This window comes from Chiloscyllium plagiosum, chromosome 19 (assembly GCF_004010195.1).
Source record: "Chiloscyllium plagiosum isolate BGI_BamShark_2017 chromosome 19, ASM401019v2, whole genome shotgun sequence".
NCBI lineage: Eukaryota > Metazoa > Chordata > Chondrichthyes > Orectolobiformes > Hemiscylliidae > Chiloscyllium > Chiloscyllium plagiosum.
The window spans coordinates 37,607,956-37,630,551 of record NC_057728.1 but is presented as its reverse complement, the minus strand read 5'-3'; the positions used below and the strand labels follow the sequence as shown (position 1 = coordinate 37,630,551).

The 22,596-nt window shown below is 38.5% G+C and overlaps 1 protein-coding gene across 1 annotated transcript in view; it reads left to right on the top strand.

Moving 5' to 3' along the window:
• si:ch211-272n13.3 (ankyrin repeat domain-containing protein 26) overlaps nucleotides 1-22,596 on the top strand; it is a 154,829-nt gene that overhangs the window by 70,997 nt on the left and 61,236 nt on the right. Inside the window, exons 15-20 of the mRNA XM_043708882.1 lie at nucleotides 6,078-6,106; nucleotides 6,228-6,264; nucleotides 6,382-6,426; nucleotides 10,639-10,944; nucleotides 16,873-16,946; nucleotides 20,277-21,420. Coding sequence (XP_043564817.1) covers nucleotides 6,078-6,106; nucleotides 6,228-6,264; nucleotides 6,382-6,426; nucleotides 10,639-10,944; nucleotides 16,873-16,946; nucleotides 20,277-21,420 — 1,635 coding nt within the window. The remainder of the gene's footprint in view (nucleotides 1-6,077; nucleotides 6,107-6,227; nucleotides 6,265-6,381; nucleotides 6,427-10,638; nucleotides 10,945-16,872; nucleotides 16,947-20,276; nucleotides 21,421-22,596) is intronic.

Below are 22,596 nucleotides of genomic sequence, written 5' to 3'. Positions count from 1 at the left end.
CTTCTTTGATGTTTCCTCCGGTTTTTATCGTGGTCTGTCCCTGCCGCTTCCGGTTGTAATCTCTGGAGGAAACATCAAAGAAGCGCTTCGCAGGAGGCTCCCAAGCACTGAGGATGTCACCTAGACAGGGGACGAAACGTTTGCAACAAAAACTTCCAGCTCGGCGAACAGAACCACAACAACGAGCACCCGAGCTACAAATCTTCACCCAAACTTTGAAGTAAAGGTTGTTTTCTTTGGAGCAGAGAGAGTTGAGGGGGTTACCTAATAGAGGTGTATAAGACAATGAGGACTATTGCCAGTACTTTGTTGTGGAGGAGATGAAGGATTTTGCTGAATTTCACTGGACAGTCAACTTCAACAGGATCTTCCACAATACTTTCTTGACTGAGTGAATTAAAACTGACTGATCTCCAGTATCTGCAGTCCTCACTTTCTCCTGAGTGAATTAAAAGCTTTGGTCAGGCGAATGAAGGCCATATGGAGTGGTTGGTGGTATTCCTGACAGTTTTCTTGGAATTGCCGAGCAGTGAAAATTATGTTGGTAGTTCCACGATTCAGTCAGAATCCACACTGGCTTTCAGGAGGGATTTCATCCGAGATTGGAGAAAAGCACACAACAAGGATTCAAGCCATGATCTTCCCAGTGTTGGAAATAAGGGAGATTCCTTGGTAGCTCCCGCGGTCCACTTTGTCTCTTTTCTTGAAGATAGTAGTGGTGGAAGCATCCCTAAGATGAGCAGGGATTCCTTCTTTGTCCTAGATTTTCAGGAATAGTTGATGGAGATGACAAATAAGTTGTGCTCCTCCAAGTTTGAAATTTTCTGCTGGAATCCTGCAGGTTTTCCATTCCTTATTTGTCTAATGGAGACTCTGCCACACTAGATTGGAGTCCAAGTTCATCTTTGGAGAATTGGGGAATTTCCTCAAGCATGTCCATATTGATGATTATTTTGCAGTTTAGAAGTTCTTTAAAGCATTCTTTCTATCAGAGGCTGATGTTTCTCTGACTCTCAAAAGGTTGCCATCCCAACTCCACACTGATTAGGAACCAAGGTTTCTTTGGTCCTGTGCTTTGGTGCTGAAGCAGCTTTTCAGCAAGGAATTGCAGCTTCTAAACTTTTTCAGTCCTTGGTTCTTGATTTTCCTAATAGTACTATGGAACTCTATTATTGCTGTTTGAAGTCATTTTGCAAGGTACCAAGAGCTTTCCTCCTTTTGTCAATGAGGTCCCTGTTGATCATTCTCATCAAACTAGTCTTGGCACTTGCTGGTCTGTATTCAATAGTTTCTTCATAGCATACAATGGCAGTTTTCAGCTGTTTCCAGATTTCCCCCCCACTCCATTTCAATGAACTCTTTGGAGATTTTGGTGAAGACATTGGAAGTTTGGCAATATAATAGAATCCTTTGAGGTCGAGACAAGAGTCAAGACAAGGGGTGTGTCATCATCCCCACCCTTTTCTCCATTCTTCATCTTGTCAAGAACACGTTTCCCGGCAATGTGAACATTGTCTACAGGATAGATGGAAAACCTTTCATCCTCAGTTGGTTGTAATCCAAGAAGAATTCTCTTGAATCTTCAAGCCTCACTTAATACCTTCACAGAAGCATACCAAAGAATTGTCTCGAACCCTTTACCAAACCGTCCTAGGTCAAGTTCCAGTCCCTCCCTCCATTAAGATCAACGGAGAAATCCTCCCAAACATGGAACATATCCTCTACCTGGTAAGCTAATTTTTTGTTTTTATTCATTCACAGGATGAGGGCATTACTGGCTGGGTCAGTATTTCTTGCCCATTCCTCGTTGCTGAGAGCCAACCACATTGCTGTGTGGGTCTGGAGTCACATGTAGGCCAGTCCAGGTAAGGATGGCCATTTCCTTCCCTAAAGGACATTGCTGAACAAAATGGGGTTTTCCCAACAATGGATTTGTGGACATCCAACTCTTAATTCCAGATTTCTATTGAATTCACATTTCACCATCTGCCTTAATATATCACCTGAGTCTCTGGATTAACAGTCCTTCAAAGATACCACTAGGCCATTGCCTCCCCAGCATCTAAGGCTGACATCAGTGAGGCATTTCGAATCTGCGAGCACTATCTTCGGAAGCTTGAGGATGAGAGTCTTCAACCATGACATCTGTGCTGATAATAATATATAAGGCAGTCATCCTTTCACTCTTCCATATGGCTCTGAAACTTGGATTACATGTAGAAGCCACCTCAGAACTCTTAAGAATTGCCATTGACATTCTTTGAGATGAATTCTCCACACACTTGAGAGGGCATGCTTGCTAACATCCATGTTGTTGAAGTAGCTAACAGCACTAGCATCAGGGACATGATCAGTTGAAACCAATTTTGCTGCGCTAGCCACATTTTTAGGATGCCTGTGTTCCAACTACCAAAGCAAATCATCTCCCATCTAAAGGGGAGCTCTCGAATGATGGAAGAGGAAGCTAAGCATTTTAAAGGCTCCTTGTAGTCTTCTCTCGAGAAATGCAATATAGCTGTCAACGCATGACAACCTTTGTTTGGAAGAAATTGACCTGGAGGAAACTTACATGAAGGCACAATTTTTTTTGAGAAGGTCCGATGGCAAGAGGAAGAACAGTAAAGGAACACCAATGTTCTCAAGAACAAGGACCAGTTCTGGCTTCTGGAAACACCTGTGAAATGTGTGGTCAGAGATCCAGCTCCGGGATTGAGCTCAACGGTCATGCAAGGACCGCATTTCACATGACCAGTGACTTGTAATTTGTTAGTTCGACAATCCTGTTGTTCAGCAAGTGATTACTGATGACAATGATATGACTATGAGGGCAATGAACAGGTTGGATAGAAGTAATGTATTCTTAATTGAAGGGTCAATAACAGCGGGATGGTGAATTATTGGATAGGAGATGGTTTAGAACAGATTTGAGGGACTTTATTTTTCCACCCAGGATTTGGTGGGGGTCTGGAATTCGCTGCCAGAGAAAGTAGTTGAAACTGCTAACCTCATAACCTCTTACTTGGGCAAGCAGTTGAAGTATTATAATGCTTAAGGAAATAGAAAAGTGTTGCAAACTGAGACTATTGTAGATTTGATGTATTTTCAGCAGTACATATTAGATGGGCTGAAGGGCCTTTACTGTATGATTCAATGATTCATATGACTGATTTGCTAGTTTTCTGCTATCTTGCTTTTGAAGTTATATCAACATTTATGCAGAGCAAGATTTTAAAGCTAATTTTGTAAGGCTTCCCTATGTTATGCTGAGTTAGTGATATCAGTTGCACTAATCCTAAAAATGATGTGATTAAAAATCAGTCAGGATTCCCCATGGTGATTCGTATCTAATGATTCTTTGTGGAAATACACATGTTTGCTGATGAAGAAACAAGTCCCTCCACCGTTGAATTGGCCCTGAAGTGAGGTACCAGAGAATAAATGGAATAACTTCTCACCACAGGCATGTGTTTTCTGGAATACATCCACTTTTACCTTGGATAGTTATTTATTTTACTTAATCACACCAGCCTTCCAAACCATCGCAGAGTTTATTTTTGTTCCCTTTCCCTCTCCGTATGCCTGCCTAAAATTTGTTACATCTCTATTTCCAGTTATAGTAAAAGGTCAGCAGCTTAAGCATTATCTCTGTTTCTCTGCCTTAACCTTTGAGCCTGAGTGGTTCCAGCATTTTCTGTTTTAGACCTATTTTTCCAATCAACTTGTTTAGAGATGTTATTGCACACCTCAGGAGCAAGTGGGACTTGAGCCCCAGTCTCCTGATTCAGGGGTAGGGACATTACCAGTGCGCCATAAGAGATTCAGACTCCCACCATCAACTGAATTTGGCTTTTTATGGTTGCCCTCATGATTATACCCAACCAAAACCAAACCTGTGATCTTATAGTGCTCAAAAGAAATAAACTTTAAAATGATAACATTGGACTTCCTTCAATAGATACAGTAAATCTTTTGATATTTAATATATTTTGGAAGAAAAAGTTTAGGATCTGAGCCAAGTCTAATCTTGCTAGCTCATATTTTGATGATTCCAATCTATTTTAGTTTTGCTAACCCTTTATATAGTTAAAGGTATGTTGACAAAGCTGGCATTTGTTGCTTATCTCTAACTTCCCTTGAGAAAGTGGAGATAAATCGCCACCTTGAATCACTGCAATCTGTTTGGTGTAGGTACATCCAAAGTGTAATTTGGGTGTATTCAACTGAGCAACACGGAAGGAATGACAATGGTCCAAAGTCAAGATGCTGTGATTTGGAGAGGAGCTTGCAGATGGTGTTCCTGTGCACCTGCTGATCTTGACTTTATAAATGCCGGATGTTGTGGGTGTCAAGGAGAGAATGTAGGTGATTCCATATTCTCTGTGAGTGGTATGTTTTCTTAGCATTGGAATATGCATTCCAGTTAATTTAGCATCAAGCTTTATAAAGTTTAAAAACTAAACATTATGTACACTATCTCACCCAGCAAACAAACATTGGATACCAGTGAAGAGACTGGCAATTTTATAGATTATATTAGTTCAGTTTCTAATCTCCACATGGCAGGCCTTGGATTTCTTGAAGATATAATTCTTTTAAAGTTGAAATGGCATGCTGTAAAGTAAATTGTTCACAGCAAATTGAAAGAATAGAAACCTATAAATTAGGAGTACAGATGATCTCTTTGAGTATGTGCCACCATTTAATAAGATCACGGTTGATCTGAATATGCCTGAACTTCCTATTCTTAATTTCCCCATTACCTTTGACTTCTTTCTTAAATGTGAATCTGTTCATCTTAGCTTCCTCCACTGATCCCTGTGGAAAGAATTCTAATATCACCTGAGAAGGGGCAAAAAAACCCTTATCTCAGTTTTAAATGGGTTATTGATAAGCTATATCTTCTGGGTCTCATTTCTCCCACAGTCGGAAACATCCTTTCAGCATCCACATGTCAAGTCATCTTAGATGTTTCAATAAGATTATCTGTCATTCTTGTAACTTTCTTCAGGTTTCTTCTGGTCACATGCCTAAGTATTTGGTTTTAAGGTGAGTTTTGACTGGAACAAATTCGTTTTTGGCTGATTACTGTCTTGCAAATACTGATTCTGTTAGATCTGCTTGAAAATCACCTGTTAGCTGATCTTTTAAACAGGAAAAAAAAATGCTGTCAGATTATGTGGCTTTTCACAAGTTCTAGGTGCTTTCTAAAACAAAAGTGTAGTGTTCATGTTAATTCCACATTGTATATGTTGGGTTAATGCTTCTGAGACCCACCCAGTCTAGTTAGGATGGGGAATGTCATCATGCTACTAAGGAAAAATGGTAGTGATCATTGAGTTTTTTATGGAGGATGGTTATATCCTGCTTTGTTGGAAATAGTCATTGTCTAGCACTTGCGTTGTGAGTGACTTCCCCAAACGGAAGCCTGAATTTTGACCAGGTCTTGCATGCAGGCAGAGCTTACTTCAGTATTGGAGGAGTTGTGAACGTTCCCACTTTTAACCTTACCAATTTTTTCAATATATTGTATATTTCTGCCTTCATAAGACTACCTTTTCTTGTTTGAGAATGTTTCTTAACTAATCTACAAGATTCAAGTGACGCAGCATGATTATAGACATCATTCTATAAATTTAGTCGGGACAGTAATTGTTCAAAAAAATGATACCTAGCATTTTTGTTCTTCTATTTTAGTTAGCTGTGGTGTCAATGGAAAATAAATCAGAAGAATTGTGCATATTACTAGTGCTTGTAGGTGTGCTTTTTACTGATTTATCACATTTGATGAAATTTATACTGATGCACTAATTTGGTTAAATGAAATAAGTGGAGCATGTAGGCATAAATATAGGCAGAGCCTACTTTGCCATGAATTTTATATTGCATTTGCCATTTAGTTACATCTTTGATATAGTTTACCTGACAAATTAGGTGTTTTGTGAGAAATAATGTGCTTGGATTCAATCTGCGTGATTGCAATTAAGTACAATACTTGTGCAAACTGATAAACTAAACAGTTGAGGTTTTTTTGTCTGCTACAACACTTTGTTTGTCTATTTCATTCTTATTCCTAATAGAAATATTGGAATCGAATACTGTGGTACAGGTAATACATTATTTCTATTTTTATTTACTATTTTTGTATTAATACACTTTTTTGTGGTTTGAAAATTAAAATATTCTGTAATTATATGCATATTTTAACTCTTAGCTCTATTTCTTTCAAGCCACCATTAACATTTGAAGGAAATAAGCAGAAGTCAGGTATACCTCAGGCTTACTATTGAGTGTTTTTTTTTTCAGTAAAAAGAGTAAATTTTACGACTGGTGTGTTTTGTTTTCCCTTCCAATCAAAGTTGTTCTGCTTTTCTTCTGTTTCAGATCTAGTTGCAGAGCTTGGTTTAATTGATGCAGGGGATATAGAAGGTAATTATCATATGTCTTAATGATGCATTCATGATTCATTAAAGTTATTGACATATCAGTTATTGAAAAGATAAAATAAGCAAGTTTGAGCAGATTGAAGGAATTTAATATCTGAATATGGAAGATCTTTGGCAAAATATTTGAATATTATTGTACAGATATGCTCAGTGGTTCTGAATTATATTGCTGGCCTAAGTAAAAAGGTAAAGTATGTGCTTCTAAAACATGGTACTGTATTAATGTGAAGCCTAAAGAATGGGAAACGTCTTTTGAATGATGCATTTGGTTTCAATGCAGTCACAAGACAATGCTAGATGGAGTTACTTCACACTTAGATGAAACTGATATAGCATGATGATTAATACCAAAATTATTCTATATAATAGTTCCATGTTACTTTGATTTCCTCATCCATGCTGAAGAATGATTTTTTTTTGTGTGTGAAACAGACGCTTGCTGTCAGCGTGATTGCAAGTTTATGACATTTCACTCCTTATTTTAATTAGTTTGGACATCTGCAAAGCAGAATACATATTGTACATAAATAAAACTTTTATTTTCTAAAATAATTGGGATGATAATATGAATGTTCTAAAAATTCTTCCTATAGAGAAAGATAGAATTTGTGAAGCGTTTTAGGATGCTTTGCATTCAATATATTTTCTTCAGCTTTTTCATTTTCTGGTCCTGAAAGCATTGGATGCATTCTACTTTACTATATATCTTTTGGAATTTAGTGATACGTTTGCCAAATACTCAGAATTGCTAACCCGCAGAATCTGAAAGGGGAAAATAAGTCACTCAGCTTCCCAAAGCACACTGCAACCCAATGAAGTACTTTGTAGTCATTGTTAAAATATAGGAAACACAGCCAAAGGTATACACAGCAAACACCCATATTACATTTCTACCGCGATTATTATAGTTAACAATCTCGTTTGTGATGTTGATCAAGGGATAGATATTGGCCAGGACTTTGAGGATGATTTAGTGCAGTGCTATATCTTTCCTATCGTATAGGAACAAGAGTAGTTTATTGAGCCAGTTGAGCTTGTTCCACCATTCAATGAAATCATGGCTGATCCGTGACCTAACGCCACATTCAGCCTTTGGCCCATATCCTTTTTTTTTGTGAAGCAAAGCTTTATCTATCTTAGATTTAAAATGAATGTGATCCTGCATCCACTGCCATTTGTGGAAGAAAATTTCAAACATCCACCATCCTTTGTGTCGAAGTTCTTTTAAACAACTCACCTGAATGGTCACCTAATTGTAAGACTGTCCCCCCTAGATCTATGATTGTCACTTGGTGGAACTAGTTTATCTTTACCTACCCTGTCTTTTCCCCTCAATATCATGAAAACCTTTGATCAGAACACCCCTTTACCTTCCAAATTCTGGAGTAAACAGGTCTAATTTAAAAAAATCTCTCCTCATAACACTTGAAGTCCAGGTATCATTCTTGTAAATCTACATTGTACTACCTTCTAGGCCAATATTTCCCTCCTAATGTGTAGTGCCCTAATCTGCTCTCAATGCTCCCAAGTAGGATTTAATCAGTGTTTTACATAACTGCTGCATCCGTATGTTCCAATCCCCTAGATAAAGGCCAGCATTCTGTTAGGTTTCTTAATTATTTTCTTCACCGGTTCATGATATTTAAAGGTCTGTGCATCTGCATCTCGAAGTCTCTTCAGACATGTACTGTATTTAACTTAAGGCCATCTAGAAAATACTCTGATCTATCCTTTTTCAGTCCAACTTCGCATTTGCACTTGTCCCAGCATGGAGGTGTTGTACCTGCATTGAGATCTGTTTCAGCAGCAGCTTCCAGGCATTCCAGGAGCCGAGTATGGGATTCTGATTCTGGCGTGGAGGCCTCATTCCGGGTAATCCAGCAGGCTAGCAGGCAGTCTCGTCCTGGCATGGGGAATGACTTTGGCGGCTTCTGGGTATTCCAACATATGCTGTTTAAATTGGCTTTCCCTGCACTGAAATTGGTCTGGATGAACATTGCCTTTTCTTTACTTCTTTTTTTCCCTCTTACCTATGACTTATGTTATTAATACAGGCACCATGGTATAGCAACTTATAAAATGTTTCGCTTTTTAAATAAAAATATATGTGACAATAAATTACTGTTCTATTCTATAACAATCTCTCCCTCAACGTCAGCAAAATTTAGAGCTGATCATCTTCAAGAAGCAAGGAAGAGGACATGCCCCTACCAATATTAGTGGAACTGAGTTGCAGACGGTCAAGAGCATCACAGGACCATAAGAAAGTTGTGAACACAGCCCAGACCATCACACAAGCTGATCTTCCTTCCATTGACTCCATCTACATTTGTTGCCATGAAAAGGCAACCAATATCATTAAAGACCCCTCCCAGTCCAAATATAATCTCTTCCAACCTCTTCCATCAGGCAGAAGACAAAGACTCAAACACTTGTACCAGTAGGTTCAAGAACAGCTGCTTCTGAATGGACCTCTCAAATTTTAAATCTAATGTTGATCTTGCTTTTTGTACACCTCCTTTGCAGCCATAACTTTGTATTCCTCGCTCTGTTCAGTCACGTTATGATCTGCCTGTACTGAGCATAAAACCAAACATCATGTGACAATAAATCAAATCAAAAATATTGAGCTTCATCTGGCACAGTTTTACCCACTCACTTAGCATAAAATTGCAAACAGACATTGATAGACTATCTATACTGTCTATAATGCTGCCTAACACTCTTGACCATCAGCAAATTGGGATATGTGACTTTCTATGCCATTATCCAAGTCATTAATAAATAATGTGAATATTTGATGCCATAACACAAAAGGCATATATGGAGCCTTTGTTTGACATTTCATCTCAACATACCTTCAACAGTATAGCAGTCAATCAGTCCATACTGGAGTGTCTGCCTTAATTTTGTAATCAAGTCCTGTAACACATCTTACGCCGACAACCTTCTGACTCTGACTAGCACAAGTAAACACAGATGTCAGAGTAAAGTAAGGCATAGTGTATAATCCAAACATTATGGTGCTAGCATGAACCACAGCCAGAAGCCAGCAAGAAGTTACTCTGAATCTGAGTGCCACATTGAATAGTGCAGAATGCTCAATCATACTATGCCCTTCAAATGCCAAGAGTTGTTGCCAAATAGCTCTAACCCTAAACTGTTTGAATCTGTACTGAACTGCAGTGTTCATCAATGTGTAAAAGCTGTTCAAAAGGTGCACAGTGTAGAGATTAATTTTCCAACTTTGCATTTCCCAGTCCTGTATTTGCCTACCAGTCATACATGTTGGAAATTTAACTGTACAAGACATGATTGTTTTTTGTGCAGATTATGTTGCAGCATGCATCCAAGTTTTCAGTATCAACAGATGAAACTTTTTTTTTTCGGGGTGTGATGTGAAGAAATTAAGGAAATGAGAATTGTTATAATTCATTAAATTATGAGAGATTCAAAACCAAATTGGAATCAATGTTAGTTTTCTATTTGATGAACAAAAGTGTGCATTTATACAATAAGTTATACTTCTGAAATATGCAGACTATTGCTCACATAATATATATTCTGAAACCTGTTAACTTAAGAGGCAGCCATTTTAGACATGATTTAAGCATATAATAAGTATCCCATTTCCCTGAGTTTGCAAGATTAAGGAGCAATCATATTGAAGGATTTTTAAGATGTTTAGATTTGTCAGGGGTATAAGAGAACCTGTTCTCTCTGTTTGAAGAATCCAGAATAAGGTTGAATCATTCAAGGATGTTAGCAGGAAGTGGTCCTTCATACGAAGAGAAGTGAAATTCTGGAGCATGTCTTTTCCCCCAGAATGCTGCGAAGGCAGGGCCAGTTTGAAAAATCTCAGAATGCAGATTATTTTAGATAAGGGCATTAAAAAATTTGGAACCAAGTCAACCCAAAGGAGTTGAAGTACAGATCAACCATCGTCAAATTGAATGGCAGAGCAAGCAGAAGGAACTCAAAGCCTATTCCTGTTCCATTTTGTTTGATGATCATAACTGAACGAGGAATGTTGTTTTGGACACCACTTTTTTTTAAAACTGTGTGCCTGAACTGACAGCTTCAGATGGCAAACCTTAAATGTGGCATACTTGCAAAATGCAGTGTAAACCTACAAATCCTGGCGTGGAAACTGAGTGTAAACTTTGGCAGTAAGGTATGGATGTTTCTTTTACAGATGTCTCAGACTGGGACTCTTTCAGTGCTTCAGGCAAAAATGTATCACCCTACCTGTTTAGTTCTGTGCCACAAGTGCATCAAGTTACGAATGCTGACAAATCAACACTACTCCCATCCGAATCACCAAAGAGCCTCGTAAGCAAATTGAAGTCAAATTCTGAAGAGACCATGTGTGTTTACAGAACATCACTGTCACCTGATTTATTGAAAACTAAATTGACTGCACATCCTTTAATGCAATATCAAAGTTCTCCAGAGCCTGAACTCAAAAATACTCCATCAGTTAAATTGGAAAATAAAAATGGTATGTATGAAGAAGTTATGTTTTATACTTCAGTTTTAGACACTGTTGATAAGTCCTAAATGCAAACACAAACATATTCAATGTTGCCATTTTTAAAATCAATTTGTTTCAGTATAAGGTAATCTCAAGAAGTAAATAAGTGGTCACAGACTTTGGTTACTGAATTGTGAGACAAGTGTTTGAATACAATCAAAAAATACCTACAGTATTATGCAATTGGAATTTTAAAAGATCTTGAAATTACATCATGTAATGTTGAGTAAGATTAGGATCATAGTCTCAGGACAAGTTAGCAGTCATTTCAGAATTCTTTGATGTGAAGTTGTGATTTTTGGCATGGATGCTCCATTGTCAAGTGCATTCACGGATGAGATGGACAGATTTTTGGCTGCTTCAAATCAAATAATTATAGGGAATAAACAAGAAAGTTGGGTTAAGGCACAAGATTGGCCCTGAGTGAGAGAGCAGGTTCAAGGAACTGATTTATTCTTATTGCTTTTGATCTTGAAGCAGTGGTATGACTCAATTTAAAGTACATTCAAATATGGAATAGAATGAAGAAATGCAACTAATTCACTTTTGGTGGGATAGTGAAGCAAAACACTGAGGATGGTAGAAATGCTGAAAGTACTTTTCTTTGAGGTATTTTAGGTGTTGGAGGTGATTTCCTCGAATTCCAGGAGCAGCAATTACTGTTTTATATGCTGTTGCATTGTTTTGAAATTTTGGAGAAAAAACAAGTCAAACTAACAGCACTTTTAAAAGTGAGAAAGACCCACAAAAGGCAGTAACCACATGGTCATTGAGGCATGATAGAAAGAAGCCTACACTGCCAACTGACATAGCAGTGAATCTGCACAGTTTCTGCCTTTACTGTTTGACTTTATGTATCTCTGGGCATCCGAGTGCATCTGGGAAAAATTAACAAACAGCGAAATTCACAGCTGACCTTGGAGGAACCTGTGTGGGAGAGCTCACATGTTATACATGTTAAAAATGTATAGTTTTTAACATGTAACCTTGTTGTAAGTCTGCAGTAGTGAGTAGAATGGGTTCTTCCTTGACTATATGTTTTATTGAAATCTGTCTCTTGATTAAATTTTCAAAATATAAACCGTAAGTACTAAGTTAGCCTGGAGCATTTTTTTTTGAGCAAAAAGACAGTGCTATTTTCTAGATTGTGAAGGAATGAAGATGGCCTTTAGTAGAGTGATATGCTGTTCTTGTTGAATGTGAGAGTTTAGGGAGAGTTTCCATGTTATTGATGATTGTCTGTAGGAAGTGTCTTTGATTGCGAATCCTATCGTATTGCCTGGATCAAGAGGAGCGACAGTGAGAGGCAATGAGGAATTTACAAGAGCTGGGGGTGTGATGGATGGCAGATATGAGAGGGGAGAAAAGCCGCAGATACTGTCAGATAGATGGCTTAAATCCAGGAAAGGTAGGAGAGGTAGGCAGGTAGCGAAAGAGTTCTTCTGTGGCTCCCCTATTTCAAACAAGTATTCTGTTTTGGAAAATGTAGGGGGTGATGAACTGTCAAGGGAATGTAGCACGAACAGTCAAGTTTCTGGTATTGAGACAAATTCTAGTGTAATGAGGGGTATGTCAGGTTCCAAGCGAACGAATGTGATAGGGGACTGTCTAGTTAGAAGCACAGGCAGACATTTCTGCAGCCAGCAGCGAAAAATGTAAATGGAATGTTGCCTCCCTGGTGCCAGAGTGGGTGCAGGAAATTTCTCAAAGGGGAGAGGCACCAGCAGAAGGTCATTGTACACGTTGGAACCAACGACATAGGAAGGGAAAAGGATGAGTTTCTGAAGGGAGAATATAGAAAGTTAGGCAGGAACTTTAAAAGGATAGTAATACCTGAATTACTCCCAGGGCTACAAGCTAGTGAAGGTACGAATAGGAGGATAGAGCAGATGAATGCGTGGCTGAGGAGCTGGTGCATGGGAGAAGGGTTCACATTGTTGATCATTGGAATCTCTTCAAGGGTAGAAGTGACCTGTACAAGAAGGATGAATTGGAAGTGGACTAATATACTGGCAGGAAGATTTGCTAGTGCTGCTAGGGAGAATTTAAACTACTAAGGTGGAGGGAGGGGGGTGGAGCCAGAGAAATAGTGAGTTAAGAGATCAGTCTGAGACTAGTACAGTTGGGAAAGGGAGCAAATTAAACAGTCAGGGTAAGAAGGAGCAAAGCAGAGAACGCGGTAGGACTGATAAATTAAACTGCATTTACTTGAATGCAAGAGACCGAACAGGGAAGGCAGATGAGCTCAGGGCATGGTTGGGAACATGGCACTGGGATATCAGAGCAATTACAGAAACATGGCTCAGGGATGGATAGGACTGGCAGCTCAGTGTTCCAGATTACAAATATTATAGGGAGGATAGAAAAGGGGGGGCAAGAGAGGAAGGGGAGCGGTGAATTTCACAACAGACACCATCACAGCTGTACTTAAGGAGGATATTCCTGAGAATACATCCAAGGAAGTTATTTGGATGGAACTGAGAAATAAGAAAGCAATGATCACCTTAATGGGATTGTATTATAGACCCCTACAAATCAGCAGGAAATTGAAAAACAAATTTGTAAGGAGATTTCAGTTATCTAAGAATAATAGGGTGGTTGTGGAAGGGATTTTAACTTTCCAAACGTAGGCCGGGACTGTCGTAGTGTTAAGGGTTTGGATGGAAAGGAAGTTAAGTGTGTTCAAGAAAGTTTTCTCATTCACCATGTGGATATCCCTACTGGAGAAGGTGCAAAATTTGACTTACTCTTGGGAAATAAGACAGGGCAGGTGACTGAGGTGTCAGTGGGGAAGCACTTTGGGGCCAGCGACCATAATTCTATAAGTTTCAAAATAGTAATGGGAAAGGATAGATCAGGTCTAAAAGTTGAAGTTCTAAATTGGAGGAAGGCTCATTTTAATGGTATTAGGCAAGAACTTTCAAAAGTTGATTAGGGGCAGATGTTCGCAAGTAAAGGGATGACTGGAAAATGAGAAGCCTTCAAAAATGACATAATGTGAGCCTAGAGACAGTATATTTCTGTTAAGGTGAAAGAAGAGGCTGGTAGCTGTAGGGAATGGTGACTGACTAGAGAAATTGAGGGTTTGATTAAGAAAAAGAAGGAAGCACATGACCTGTGTAGGAGCGATCGAGTGAATCCTTAGAGTATACTTAAGAGGGAAATCAGGAGGGCAGAAAGGGGACATGAGATAACTTTGGCAAATAGGGTTAAGGAGAATCCAAACAATTTTTACAAATATATTAAGGACAAAAGGGTAACTAGGGAGAGAATAGGGCCCCTCAAACCTCAGCAAGGCAGCCTATGTGTGGAGTCGTAGGAGATGAGGGAAATACTAATTCATATTTTGCGTCAGTGTTTACTGTGGGGAACGATGTGGAAGATGTAAAATATGGGGAAATAGATGATTACATCTTGAAAAATGTCCATGTTATAAAGGAAGTGGTGCTAGATGCCTTGAAATGGATAAAAATGGGTAAATCCCCTGGACCTGATCAGGTGTACCCTAGAACTTGGTGGGAAGCTAGGGAAATGTTTGCTGGGATATTTGCTGAGATATTTGTTTTATCGAAAGTCGCAGGTGAGGTGCCGGAAGACTGGAGATTGTCTTACGTGATGCCACTATTTTAAAAAGGTGGTAAGGAAAAGCCAGGGAACTACACTGGTGAGCCTGACATCGGTGGTGGGCAAGTTGTTGGAGGAAATCCTGAGGGACAGGATGTACATGTATTTGGAAGGGCAAGGACTGATTAGGGATAGTCAGCTTGACTTTGTGCATGAGAAATCATGTCTCTCGAACCTGATTGAACATTTTGAAGAAGTAACAAAGAGGATTGATGACGGTAGTGTGATAGATGTGATCTATATGGACTTCAGTAAGGCATTCGACAAGCTTCCCCATGGGAGACTAATTAGCAAGGTTACATCTTGTGGAAAACAGGGAGAACTAGCCATTTGGACACAGCACTCGAAGGTAGAAGAGAGAAGGTGGTGGTGGTGATTTGCTTTTCAGACTGGAGGCCTGTGACCAGTGGTGTGCCACAAGGATTGATGCTGGGTCCACTGCTTTTTGTCATTTATATAAATGATTTGGATGTGAACATACGAGGTATAGTTAGTAAGTTTGCAGAAAGCACCAAACTTGGAAGTGTAGTGGACAGAGAAGAAGGTTACCTCAGAGTAAAACAGGATCTTGATTAAATGGGCCATTGGACTGAGGAGTGGCGGATGGAGTTTAATTGAAATAAATGCGAAATGCTGTATTTTGGAAAAGCAGATCAGAGCAGGAATTATACAGTTAATGGTAAGGTCCTAGGGAGTGTTGCTGAATAAAGAGATTTTCGAGTGCAGTTTCACAGTTCCTTGAAAGTGAAGTCACAGGTAGATAGGATCGTGAAGAAGGCGTTTGGTATGCTTTCCTTTATTGGTCAGAGCATTTTGTATAGAAGTTGGGAGGTCATGTTGCTGTACAGGGCATTGATTAGACCATTTTTGGAATATTGCATGCAATTCTGGTTTCCTATTGGAAAGATGTTGTGAAACTTGGAAGGGTTCAGAAAAGATTTATAAGGACGTTGCCCAGGTTGTAGGGAGAGGTTGAATAGGCTGGGGTTGTTTTCCCTGGAGCATCAGAGGCTGAGGGATGACCTTATAGAGGTTTATAAAATCATGAGGGGCATGTATAGGATAGATAGACAGTCTTTTCTCTGGGGTGGGTGAGTCCAGAACTAAAGGCATAGGTTTAGGGTGAGGGGGGAAAGATATAAAAGGGACTTAAGGGGCAGCTTTTTCATGCATAGGGTGGTGCGTGTATGGAATGAGCTGTCCGAGGTAGTGGTGGAGGCTTATACAATTACAGCATTTAAAAGGCATCTGGATGGGTATGTGAATAGAAAGATTTTCGAGGGATATGGATCAAGTACTAGCAAATGGGACTACATTTGGTTAGGATAACTGATTAGCATGGATGAGTTGGATTGAATAATCTGTTTCCGTGTTATACATCTCTATGATTCTATGACTGTACTTCGCCGGTCTGGTATCTGGAGAACGAAAAAAATTAACGGTAGTTATACCAAGCATTTTCTGTTTTTCTAATTACTTACTTCAACATAGCAAAATTTATGTACTGATAGGCACACCTTTTATTTTTGTCGAAACAACAGGATATTGCATAATTGTTTTTCTGATGTTATCATATTGATAGTATTTTCTGTGGGATCATTTGTTGGACCCAAAGAAGTATCATAGGATTTTGTATCTTTCCAATTTGTGCTAAGCACCAGATGTAGTTTTCTTCTGAATAAATGGCCTTTTGTGGAATAAAGAATTTTCTTGTATCTCACCTAAAATGTTCATTCCTCACTGATTTTGAGCAATTTGTATATTTTCAAATTGAAACTGAACTAATATAACTCTCTATTTGACTTGTTGCACTCTTCCAAATTAGAAACTGATTGGAATTCATATTAAAAGGATATTCCCTCGGGGGAAAAGTGTATCTGTAGGACATGAGAATCCACAAGTCCAAAAGTTTAGCCAACAAAGTATAAAGAAACACGTGATATTCACTCATCTTTCCTTTGGCAAAGGGAAAGCTAATCATTTTTGCCAGAATTTGATAGCTGTGAGTTGAATATTGGCCTTATGGTGCTTCCTAAAACACATTTATTACTGACGCAAACAGACAATCTGCCAATTTTGTGCCTGCAATCATATCAACTATGGGATGCAAAGTATTTGCCTGTCACAATTGCTGAAAAATGGTGAAACATCTGATTTCTCAATTGTGTTTGCTTCAATCACAATTTGTTACAGTATTGACTAAGGAAATGTATGCACCTCTTAAAAAATGTATCTATTAAGCTATTAATAAATTTGTAAATGTATCTTCAGAATCCGATCTGAAAATATCTCTATTGGAAGATGAAGATAATGAAAAAGAGAACTATGACTGGAATATGCAGAAGGTGAGATATTCATGAATGACTGTGATAGTAAATTTGGTTTTGCGTTTTACTGGATTTTTTAATGCAAAAATGATTTTCTTAAAAAATTAAAACGCTGCATGGTTTACTTGAAATAAATCATCCAGTAATTAAATACAATTCACAAAAGTTTCTAATTATGTTAGCTCAATCTTGGTGTAGCATTTTCAATCCAGAAACAGTGCATTGTTTGTAACTTGTTATAAACTCCATACATTAAAACAAATGCACAAGCTGGCATTGATTGAACCTACCACAGTTAATAGTTGAGTGCAATTTTAAATAGTGAGGCAATTAAAGAATTGTAGAGCTGATTTTTACCATGATCACCAACTGAGACTGAAAGTAATATTGGCAAAACTCTCAAATAGACAATAAATTTTGCTAACCAACTGCAATATCTACAAAGGGGCTTCTCTCTTATCATTATTTTCCTTACTATTCAAGTTACAAACTAGCTTTTCAGTAATTGCTACTTGTGATGCATCTAGGTTCACAGATGTACATTCACTGGATCTTTACTTGCATTGTGCTTCCTAAGAATTGGCATTCCAATATTTATTTCTATTCATTAACTACAAGGAGGATGCTTGTAACTTTTTAAAAAAATTTGTCTTGTGTCAGAAAATGTAACATCACATGATGTTAATGTCATAAGACCGTTATGGTTTGAATGAATTATGAGAGCTGTTATAGAATTTACTGTATTTACATTCCATTTGCCACCAATGGATGTCCTGTTTATCTAGAAAAATAGCAAGTGGCAATGGGGATATTGGAAAATTTTAATCAGGCCACGTAACTTTTTTAGTTTATTTCTCAATCTAAATAATTAAGTATTTTGTACATAAAGTACAAAGAAATTTGGAAGATAGGCTTTTATCTCTCCACTCTGGAGGCTTCCTGCCTCTATTCCTGATGAAGGGCTTTTGCCCGAAACGTCGATGTTCCTGCTCCTCGGATGCTGCCTGACCTGCTGTGCTTTTCCAGCACCACTCTGATCTAAACAATAGGAACGTGTTAGTTACTGATATTCCTCTGTACTTTAATTCATCACTGCAGCTATCCCAATGCACTCCTAAAAAGGCATGACAACTGACGCCATGCTTCCTGACATTCTTGAACTATGATGTTCATAGTGAAAGCATATTGATTTCCTTTAACTTAATTATCCCAAAGATTCCTATTAATTCTTCATAACCTACTGTTTCTTCTTACCGCCTGGTTCCTGACCCTTACATACAGTTTCCCTCTCTCAAACACTTGATGTGGATGAGAGAGATTAAGTGAATGACAGTGAGAAGGGCTGCAATTAGTAGGGAGGAAGCTCTAAGATAGAGGGTGGTGCATAAATGGAATGAGCTGCCAGACGAAGTGTGGAGGTAGGTATAATTACATCATTTACATCATCTGAATGAAGACCTGAATCGGAAGGGTTTAGAGGGATATGGATCAAATACTGGTAACTGGGATGAGATCAGTTTAGGATATCTGGTCAGCGTGGACGAATTAGACGGAAAGGTGTTTCAGTTCTTTATAACTCTGCGACTGAGATACCGAACAAGAGGATCAGTGAGTGGCCCAAGCGTCTTTTAGTGAACAATAATCCACTACGTTTACCTTTTCATGCAATACTTATTTGATTTTACTAACATTTTATTGCTGTATATTGTTTTACACACGCAATTGGGCAGCACAGTGGCTCAGTGGTTAGCACTGTTGCCTCACAGCACCAGGCACCTGAGTTCAATTCCCGACTCGGGCAACTGTCTGTGTGGAGTTTGCACATTCACCCTGTGGGTTTCCTCCGGGTGCTCCGGTTTCCTCCCACAGTCCAAAGATGTGCAGGTCAGGTGAATTGGCCATGCTAAATTGCCCGTAGTGTTAGGTGCGTTAGTCGGGTAAATGTAGGGGAATGGGTCTGGTGGGTTACTCTTCAGAGGGTCTATGTGGACTTGTTGGGCCGAAGGGCTTGTTTCCACACTGTAGGAAATCTAATCATAAACCTTGCTGTGGAGGGATGCACCCCAGGTGTACATTTTCTTGATTTTATTTGTACTGCAACTTTTTTTTTTCAGAATTAGCAAACGCTTTTTCTTTAAGTAATTAGAACTGCTTAATAATATCATGATAATGTGCACTGTGCATATTGGCTGCTGACTTGAGAATGACAGATACAAGAGTTTCTGAAATAATTTGGGTCCGATTCTTCATAATGATTAGGTTTTTTGATTATTTGAGGGCCAACCAATTCTGATGTCACACAGTACTGCAGTGTCAAATGAAGACTGTAGGTGTTTATGTTGTTATTAAAAATTAAAACTATGAAGTGGTTGCTTTTGCATTTTATTATACATCCTTTTTAAAAAAAAATTCTGCTTTGAAATACTTTTGACTTCATTTTGGTGACCAATATTCATTGAGTTATTTACTTTATAATTTTTGAAACGGTGAGATATTAGAATGACTTTATTCATTATCACCAGAAGCGACTGTTAAATGATTCTTGAAAGAATTGCTGACCTGTGATATGATCACAAAGCTAGTTCTGTCAAGAAGTATGAATTAATACCATGAATTCAACATATACAAGTAAATTATTAATCAAATTTAGATTTATTCTTCTAAAATTAAATAGAAATAGGGGAAGCAATGAATCATCAAAATGTTTTCAATTGTTGTATGTTTAAAAAATATTCCACTTATCACATTTAACTAACTTTCAACATGTATAATATACAGTACAACACCTATTATTCAAACTTCGATTATCTGAATTTCAGATTATCCAAACAAGCTCTCAAGGTCTCAATGCTTGGGTAAAGTGTTATCTGAAGATTCAGTTATCCAAACAATAAGTTATCTGAACAAAATACTCCCTGCTGGTGTTGTTTGGATAATCGAGGTTGCCCTTGTGCTGTATAAAGAAGGCAGCCACGCAATTATAAATGTAGACTACAGAATAAAGAAATGTTCCATACAGCTGAAATTAATTGGCATATCATTGTCATGACAGTATTATGCAAAGTACTGTTATTGGATTTGAAGATAATAGTACAAATGATAGAAATCAATTGAGAAGTAATCAAACCCAATTCCCAGTGTCTCATAACGAATGTATGTATCACGTTCCCGAGGTTGCAAAGTAATAGATGTATTGAATGTTATGGGCAGTATTTCTTTGTTCATAAATCTAATGTACTACTTTATTAATTATTATGAAGTATGTGTTTTTCTTTATAATCCAGTGCATACTGATCATTTGGTAATGATGCCTGATTTCTCTTTACCTGTTTCGCATGCTTTCACAAGGATAAAAATATTTTAGAAACAACCAGTGTCGATGACAAATTGCCCACCAAGAGGTCTCAATTTACAAGTCAAACCCATGAAGGAGTTTTGGTTTCTCAACAGAAGGCTGAAGAAGTCAACCTGCATGAAGGGCCTGATTTTGATAGTAGGGAGAATGCTGCTGCAGGTATGGGGATAAATGAAATGAGTAGACCGGCTTTGAAGAAAAAATATTTAAAAGTCTGGATTGAAAAAGGAAAGGAGGAAATAGCATCACATCTAGAAAATTTGACAGTTGAGTTGAAGCAAAGGTTTGAAGAACTTCGACAGAGTAAGAATGATGCAACTAATATGGAATATTCAGAAGATTTTGGTGGAAAATACGTGAGCAATGAATCTGATCAAGAAGTTGTAATTGCAGATTTTAAGAATAATGAAGACACTGTTATAGAAGAAGAGGAGAGTAGATGTGATGAATATGACTGCAAAGTACTTAATCTAATTCCAGAGCAAAAGGAATATGAAGATCTGTGCACAGAGCCAACAGATGGGAGAGATGAGCAGCAAACATTCCATAGGATGACTGAATCAAAACTAGCAGTAAATAATGATGAAAATAGCTCTGAACACGCTTGTACACCTGAGGAAGTTAGTGAGTCAAAAGAGTTGAAATGGGAGACAGCTAAAGAAGACCATGTAAAAAAGGTGGAATTGTCCATGTTAAGGGAACAAGAAACTGATGTTGTTGGTTATGTTACTGATATAGACTCTGATGCGGGCGATGATTCGCTTAAATTACATTCTGGTACTGATAAAGCAAATTCTTCTAACAAGAACCCTGATTTTTCAGAAAAACCTCTGAAGCATAGTACAGAATTGGTTAAGTATTCATCAACAAGAAGGAAAGATGTGGCCAACTGTACACCTCATCTTAATGTAAGAAATCTAAAGGCACAAATGGATGATTTGGAGCACAGTCCAAGAAGTATCCAGTTGTCTTCTGGAGTAGCTGATCGACCTTACTTGGATGAAGAATTAGAGGGAGATATGCAGCGATTTAAGAATGAGGTAGGAATGCTGAAAGTAGTATTCCTGGCTTTGGAGGAAAAGAAAGCACAGCTACAAAAAGAGGTAGATGTTTCCCTAGTAGTCCCCCATTATGTTTGTAAGCGCTCCAGTTTTGCCTTTAATATTTCCTCATTTCAATTACTTTGACAGGAAGTAGTGTGCATGAAACTAATATTTGGTTTTCTGGTAATATGACTTTCCAACTTGTTGCATTCCCATTGTGCTGAGAAAGGAAATGATAGTTTGCTTTCTGCAGTATAAGTTTTTAATAATCAAGTTAGATAAAAGTGTTGAATCACAGGAAAGAGAACGTGGAACTAATTGTGATTTTACTTGCATTACGCTAAACTAGAGTCATACAGATGTACAGTCCAACTTGTTCCGTGCCGACCAGATATCCCAATCCAATCTAGTCCTACCTGCCAGCACCTGGCCCATATCCCTCCAAATCCTTACTATTCATATACCAATCCAGATGCCTTTTAAATGTTGCAATCGAACTAGCTTCCACCACTTCCTCTGGCAGCCCATCTCTCTCTCTCACCACCTTCTGCGTAAACAGGTTGCCCCTTAGGACTCATTTTTTTCTTTCCCTCTCACCCTAAACCTATGCCCTCTAGTTCTGGTCTCCCCCATCCCAGGGCAAAAGCCTTGTCCATTTGCCCTATCCATTCCCCTCATGATTTTATAAACCTCTGTAAGGTCACCCCTCAGCATCCAACATTCCAGGGAAAACAGCCCCAGCCTATTCAACCTCTCCCTGAGGCTCAAATCTTCCAACCCTGGCACCATCCTTGTAAGTCTTTTCTGAACCCTTTCAAGTTTCTCAACATCTTTCCGATAGAACGGAGACCAAAATTGCATGCAATATTCCAAAAGTGGCCTAACCAATGTCCTGTACAGCTGCAACGTGACTTCCCAACTCCTGTACTCAGTACTCTGACCAATGAAGGAAATCATACCAAACGCCTTCTTTACTATCCTTTCCACCTGCGACTCTACTTTCAAGGAGCTATGAACCTGCACTTCAAAGTCTCTTTATTCAGCAACACTCCCGAGGACCTTACCATTCAGTGTATAATTCCTGCTCTGATTTGCCTTTCCAAAATGCTACACCTCACATTTATCTAAATTAAACTCCATCAGCCACTCCTCAGCCCATTTGCCAGTCTGATCAAGATCCCGTTGTAATCTGAGGTACCTTTTTTCGCTGTCCACTACACCTCCAATTTTAGTGTCATCTGCAAACTTACTAACTTATGCTGACATCCAA